Raw genomic sequence first — 7,434 nt, forward strand, 5'->3', positions numbered from 1 at the left:
TCCGAGCAGGGAACACTTGAGTTTCTTTCACTTATTCGCTCATTTGATTCTATCTACTAGTTTTTCCACATAAGTAGTCTCTCGCCAAAATAAATACGTTTATTCAATCGTTAACAGATTATGTTAAACCTAACCATGCATTGAAATTGCATGCATATTGCAGAAGCATATTTAAAATTAGCAACATAAGAAAGCAAAAATTGCAAAAATAATGAAGTAGAATACGTGCAAAATTTTAACTTTTGATACTTTACAATTCACCAATGGTATGGGACAGGTCAAGATTTAAAGGAGAGAAGAACATTTGTTTTGTGGCAGCCAGAAAATAAATTTTAAGCGAGATACTATAATAACAAATAAACAACTGTATTTCACAACTAAGTATCTATATGTCTTCCTAGCAACATTTTTACATAATTGCCATGGCTGTACGGGGGTGAAAATAAGTAGGTCATTAAACTTTAAAAATTCGATCTTTGACTAGAGACAACCAAGAATATTCTACGTACTATAGTACTAACAGTATTTTATAACCTTCGTTTAAACTTATTTGAACTTAAGAAATATTTGTCATGACCATCAATAATACTTTTTTTATGTTTTGAGTCTCTTTTCCACAACATAAAGCCAGCTTTGAACAATAAAGTTTGTTATGATGACATGGCGCTAAATTTGAATAAATGTACAGACCGGAATCTTTATGTCATCTTTATTTCTTGACTCTTTATTTTTTTGATCTTTACTCGCAAATTTGTTTAACAAGTTCAGTAGTATAAAATAATGAAATGTGTTTGACACATGTTGTTCAACATTTTTGATATTTTATTCTTTAATTTTTTTCTTGTTTTATTTTCTTGTGTATATCGACTCTTGACCATTGCAATATAGAAAATATATATATTCTATGTTTTCTAATTAAGCCACCCGTTCGGTAAATGTGTGAAAAATACTTATATATAGTCCAGCACTCACAAAGATGTAGTTAAATAAAATTAATTTATAATGGGGATTTTTTATGGAGCAGAACCACCAATCCGGTCTGGTCTTTAAACTTAACACTCATCATAAACTGTTTGTCCCGCAGTCGTGCCGCAACGCAGTTGGCATCTCCTTTAACGTGCTCTAACGGCTCATGGAACTCGACACTATCATTTTATGGAAGCTACATCCTTCCAAACGTTGACCGCCAGCTACGTAGGTCGTTAGCACTAAGTATAAATTAGATTTCGATGTCATCGTAAACTGGAATAGGGAAAAGGAGTTAACGTTCATGGTGAGGAATTTTCCCTGCCTTTTTGACCCAAAGTCGTTTCCATTTTCGTAATTTTGTTAATTTCTTTCTTTCCAGGCTACATCGTCTTCTTCGAAGTAGTAATAATAACAAGACTTTCTTTCTATCTTTCTTTTTCATTCTTTCTCGCATGAGGTTCGACTACAAAAGAGCTAACGATGCACCGTAGTGTGAACGTGAAACGAATACATCAGGTACCCGCGGCTCAAAAATTGAAATCGGCTAACACATTATGCGCACTATGGTTAGCTCATCGTTAGTCCATAGTGAGAACCAAGCTTAAAAGTCGTACGATGACGTTACACTTTTTCTAAAAAAAATATTATTGTTGTTGGAATTTTCATTGTATATTTATTATTTTTATTTACTCAGCAGTGCATGGAAAAAATGTTGGTAAAGAAAGTTTCAGTTAGAAATATATATTCGTTGTTATTAGCGTCGTTTTGAATAGGTAAAAATGTCCTAATTTTAAAACAACGATATCAGCGAGAAAATATATATGGAGCACATTTAACATGTAAACGGTGAAAGTGAGCTCTTTCTTTTAGATTATCTGCATTGAATACACACATTGATAATATCGAAAGTTTTTTTAAACAGAAATAAAGTTAAAGTGGATTTCTTTTGAAATGTGATCGCTGTTTCACATTACAACGTATATAGCCAACAATAATTTGCAATGTAGAAATTGTAGAAATATTACTGAAGAATGATTCTCCAGTATATCAGTGTCACGTTTTACTTTACAGGGAAGAGAGATGACACATTCGTATCTATTTAACAACTATCTTTCAAAATAATAAGTGTTTGTTTTTATACTGTTATCTGTCGTAGGTGTCGCTCTCCATTCTACGTCAAAACGATCAGGAGATAATGAAAAGAAATTTTAAATTTTCTAACTTTCTGTTTTGTGCACTTAAATTCAAGATATTAAATTTTAACAAGAACTTATATACTGTAATGTCAAGTGCACACATAAAAAGCAGACACAGAATATGAAACAGACGCAGAAAATGAAGCAGACGCAGAATATGAAGCAGACGCAGGATATAAAGCATACACAGAATATGAAGCAGACGCAGGATAAAACGCAGACACAGAATATGAAACAGACGCAGAATATGAAGCAGATGCAGAATATGAAGCAGACGCAGGAAATGAAACAGACGCAGAATATGAAGCAGACGCAGAATATGAAGCAGACGCAGAATATGAAGCAGATGCAAGCACTGTGTAAACACTCATGAAACAAGTGAAACTGACTAAAAATATAAAGCATGCGTTGAAGTATTTTGATATTCCAATTCATCTGTTGCTTCCTTCTTGTTGTTGCTCCATACTTGTTTCATGATTTTTGTAGTGCGAACCTACGCGATGGACATACTGTACAGCCCTGGAAATTGGCTGTACGTAAAAAACCCGCACACTTCGTAATTTTTTTTTCTCTGTATTTTTTTGGCATTATGTATAAATTTGACAATATTGCGTTATTTTTAGTCATAGCTATATGAAAAATCACAGTGACACTATTTACATATTCAAGATGCAGCGGATCATATCAAATGAAATTCAGTTACCAGACGGTAGAGTTGGAGTACCGATCTATATTCAACCATCAGTGTTTCCACCATTAATTTATCCCTGTCATGTTATTACCCTTCGAATATGTGGTGAGTGGTTTTTATGATAGATATAAAAGCTTTTTTGAAAATTTTTTTTGGCAAATTTAAATATATTTTAACTGGGTATATACACCTGCCAGGTATAGGCGGATATTTGATTTTTTAAACCTCCACAGTTAAAGTTTGGAATATGTGGTTACATACCTAAGGAAAAAAAGTTACATACAATTAGCAGAAATATGCTTTGTAGTTAGATAGCTACACCTGGGATTGTATTGAAATGGCAATTCAATAACAGGTATTCCGTATATAATGCAACCCACAACTCAAATAAGCGGTATAACTGTCACGTTAACTTATTTCACAATTCAGAAATGCTTAATGACTGTTAGCTAGACGGGGGTAACAACTACCTGTGTTTTTTAAACCAAAGTTTGCTATGCTATAACAAGTTCACAAGACTTGTACCAGCTTACATTTAAAAATATAATTAGTATATATATATATAAAAAAAAACGATCCAAGAAATCTATGGCTTGATACTCATAAGTGTAGTAGTTAATAAACCAGGATAATCCAAGTATGGCATGTTTGCCCCTAAAGGTGGGAAAGAAATCAAAATAAATATATTTAAGATTTGCATAAAGGCAAAAAAGAATGATAAAAATACAATTAAACTGATAAAATATGTATCTATATAAATATAATTAATAAAGCAGAACAGATGTACAATCAACCGTACTTATAAAAGTAAAATAATCTCTAAGTTTCAAAGTTAGCCATATCTTCGGAAGGCCGGTTGGGGACGATACTGCGAGTAACGTTATAATGAAGTTTTAGGTTAGGGGTTAGGGAAATACTCAGATTTTTTTAATGCAACTTAAAACTACCATGTTTCAGACATAGACAATCGGACGTATGGATCGACAGAATTTAAAATACCACAAAATATCTATTTAAGTGTAATTTAAGATATTCCATGTTTGTTGAATTTCGTTTTGTATCAAATTATTTAGCTGGGCTACAAATTGGTATTGGTGTATTTATGCATCTTGGATATTTCTGTAACCAATATTTCATCACAACAGGATTTGGAGTAACCTCGATTATCACTGGAATTATTGGATTAACACTAACATTTCGGATGCATTTCAGCGCTTTAAATGGAACCTATATGACAAGTTCAGCAATAAATGTAATTTACGCTTCATTTCATGGCATGAGGTATGCTTCACTCGACAAATTATTTTGCAAGTTCATTGGTGCAACAGCAATGGCTTGTATGGGCATCTCATTAGTTGCCATCGTGTTTTGTATGAAGACCAACATTTGTTGTCCAAGTTGTCATGCGTATGGTAAGTATTATATCTACTTTTTGAGCAGAGCAGCGCAAACAATTAACGGAATAGTTTTTGAGAAGATGCGCAAAATTAGAGTTGGGGGAAACTGAAAATTTCTACTAGGAAATAATTGGAACAGTAAATTTCACAAAATGCGCCCTCTTTTGTCAAGTAAAAACAAAAACAGACAAGTAGTAAATTATAGTAGTTGATTTGTTTACAATTGTCTTTTTAAAGTTTTGTTTGTGCCTTAGAGTTCTATCTAACTGATGCTTTGTCATTTCGTAAAGTTGCCAAAAACGGCCATTTTTGTAAGTATTACGTTCAGGATTGCAGATAAATGCCTATCTTGACTTTCAACGTCGAATCTCTAATTTAATTAGGAGTAACACCACAGTATTTGTCTGTTCACAATAGTACACCATTTTTACAGAACTTTTGCGGAGTAATTTAATTACTCTACTGGCAGGCTATTTTTATAGGCATAATTGCTTCGTACTGTACCGCCAGATGTATTGCCAGTCTGGTGAGTTAAATAAGAAAGAAAAAAAGTGTTTTTGAAACAGTAGCCAAATAGGCACTTTTATTTTGTAAGGGAGGACCAACACATTTGTGTATCATATAACAACTAACTCTCTTCAATTCACAACCTTTTATATATAGAACATAGATGTTTCTCTTCATCCTTGTTGTCGCGTTACAAAAGTGACCCTATGCCAGAAATGCATTTACTGTTTTTTAGGCGACCGCACCACTTACCAATAACACCAGCGCACGAGAATTGTTTAGATCTATTCGTTGAATAAAATATATGTCGTAGTCTTCCTTGGCAATGTTTTGACGTAAATTTGTTTTGATGTTAAGACACAATATGGCTTATTAAAGAAATTAAAGAAACTAAAAAGTTATAAATTAACATTGAGTTCCTCATAGCATTGTCAAATTCAATATTATCGATACACAAAACGTTATGCTCTAGATCCTTTTAAATGGGGCATAGAGACGTTTTACTTAAAATGTATATGTCAGTTCACCAGAAAAACTGCAATGTACAAAGTTTTATGTTTGTATTTTCTCGCTGCTTCTGATACTTTATAGCGAAGAATAACATAACCTTTCAAAATGACACAATTTTTTGCTATAGATCCCGAAAGAAATAGTCGCTATGGCGCAAATGCTGCTAATATCGACGAAATACAGCCAAATCCAAATGTGTGTGCACCGCAAGATATGGCTCAACTGTTCGAATCTAGAAATATTTGTAGCACTAGACTCGAATCTCCACCAGCTTATACGGAGTAAAATATTTTGCTTGTAAACTTTTATAATTAACTTTGGAAAATAAACTTGGAATATATTTGTTCGCGCTGTTATGCGCCATCTTGTAATTTTGAAATTGCGCCACGTTTCGATTACATTTGCATTCTTCTTCACTACGAAAGCTGTCCATGTAAGTTTGTAATTATTTTTTATCAGTTTTTAACTTTGAACAATTCATAAAAGATGTTCGATTTTCGATTCATTGAGAATTAACTATTTCTTTTTTTTGAATTAACACGAGTTACCCAAGCCAAATTCTACATTATACTCTTCACATTTGCATTTTATTTTTACATTTTAATTAACGTTCAACAAGAGAGTGTGGTGCCAGTATAATGAGAAAAAAAAGAACTTTGGAATTCCAAAGCAGCTGAAAAAGCAAATCAAATCAATTTTTTCCACTTTGGTAAAGCCAAGGATAGTAAAGCTCAGCCGAAAAAATTCGCAAAATAAGGTAAAGTAATCCAAGCCGCTTTCACAATTACAAAGCAGCACAGAAAAAAAAGTGGTGTACAACATTTTTTTATAAATTTTGATTGGCGAGCGAGAAGTTTCCAACCTCGCCCCCAGCGCCTGTTGTCTCTTTTCAATAACCAGGACGGCGAGAGTGTCTCAGAAAAGATACAAGATGCCTTGGGATGAGGTTGAGATGTTTCAATATTTGTGTATACTACTAACTTCTTCAAAACTTCACCTGTTTTAGTCATGAACTATGGATCGAATTTACAAACCACTGTCAATTTTTTCTACAAAAAAAGTTATACCTTTTTGTATCCATATTGTAAAGAAAAAAATCTAAAAAGGTTTCCTAATAAGAATAATAAGTACAAAGAATTTAGATCACAAGAAAGAGGCGAAAGATTTATGCTATTATAAATGTTGTTTTTATTTTTGTGTAATTAATTGTGGGAAGTTAACATTAAAAACCAAAAGCTGTGTAATATATTATGTGCTACCTTAACTTAGAAGAACACATAATATTGTTAAATAAAGAACCCGACATCAAAAGCCAGTTGCGTTGCTACCAAAAACTGTGTACTCATTGCAAAACTTGCTAGTATGTATATAATACTGGCCGGGAGACCCGACATCAAAATGCCGTCTTCAGTATGAAAGCATTGAACGCCAGGTTGAGAGCATAAGTGCAGGTAAACTATGTCGCAAATCTAGAGAATGGTGCAATGAATTTTCCAAGAAAGGACTTTCCCGCAGCTTTAGCTGAAATAAGACACAGGTTACTCTGTTATAGCTAAAAAAAGCAGCTGGCATCTTTTTATTTTGCAGAACAAGTTCCTGTAAAAGCTCAAAAATTGATCAGGACACCAAAATGAGCTCTTAGTACAGGTACATGCAGCAAAGTCAACCAACTTCTAACAAACACAAACATTCTTTTAAGACCACAAATCTTTAAAAAAACATTGTCTTTGTCTCAGTACAAGTTAACTGAAGTGAACAAAACACTTCTAAACAATGTGCTTAAGAACAAAAGCCAGTACGTTCAAATTACATTCCCCCCGTATATGGATTAACTCCACTTTTCACTATTAGCATTATTAGTTTTACTTGTTGAAAGCAAAAACTGTATTGGGCCATGATGTTGCTTACATTTAAATTAACCAGCTTTTGACGGAAATGCGCCTAGACAAAATAACCGTACAAAGTCTTTCGAAAAATTTTAGTCCTTATCTTTTGTGTGTCATTTATGACATAAGTAATATAGCATGTAACAAATGTAACTTGACAAGGCTTTACCCATTGTGTAAAGCGAATAGAGTAGACGTGTGCACAAAGTAATGTTTTAAAAGATATGTGGCTATAAAAATAGCCGTTTTTATTGAACAATGACAACGTTTAAGCTTCG

The 7,434-nt window shown here is 33.1% G+C and overlaps 1 protein-coding gene across 2 annotated transcripts; it reads left to right on the forward strand.

Moving 5' to 3' along the window:
- Positions 1-1,979: 1,979 nt before the first annotated feature.
- Positions 1,980-5,626, forward strand: LOC130642076 (uncharacterized). Of its 2 annotated transcripts, none has more exons than XM_057449148.1 (4): positions 1,980-2,697; positions 2,789-2,961; positions 4,002-4,268; positions 5,398-5,626. In XM_057449148.1, the coding sequence occupies exons 1-4, from the start codon at positions 2,639-2,641 to the stop codon at positions 5,553-5,555; spliced, it is 657 nt and encodes a 218-aa protein (XP_057305131.1). In that variant the 5' UTR covers positions 1,980-2,638; the 3' UTR covers positions 5,556-5,626. The 2 variants fall into 2 exon arrangements, with proteins under 2 accessions (XP_057305131.1, XP_057305130.1); XM_057449147.1 differs by having other exon boundaries at positions 2,090-2,697; positions 3,930-4,268.
- The last annotated feature ends 1,808 nt before the right edge of the window (positions 5,627-7,434 follow it).

This window comes from Hydractinia symbiolongicarpus, chromosome 4 (assembly GCF_029227915.1).
Source record: "Hydractinia symbiolongicarpus strain clone_291-10 chromosome 4, HSymV2.1, whole genome shotgun sequence".
NCBI lineage: Eukaryota > Metazoa > Cnidaria > Hydrozoa > Anthoathecata > Hydractiniidae > Hydractinia > Hydractinia symbiolongicarpus.

Excerpts from the sequence above, each read along its gene's own strand:
- LOC130642076 (XM_057449147.1), top strand. The coding sequence starts at position 2,639 with ATGATTTTTGTAGTGCGAACCTACGCGATGGACATACTGTACAGCCCT. Across the intron at positions 2,962-3,929 it reads TATTACCCTTCGAATATGTG|CTGGGCTACAAATTGGTATT; the intron begins GTGAGTGGTTTT and ends CAAATTATTTAG. Across the intron at positions 4,269-5,397 it reads TCCAAGTTGTCATGCGTATG|ATCCCGAAAGAAATAGTCGC; the intron begins GTAAGTATTATA and ends TTTTTGCTATAG.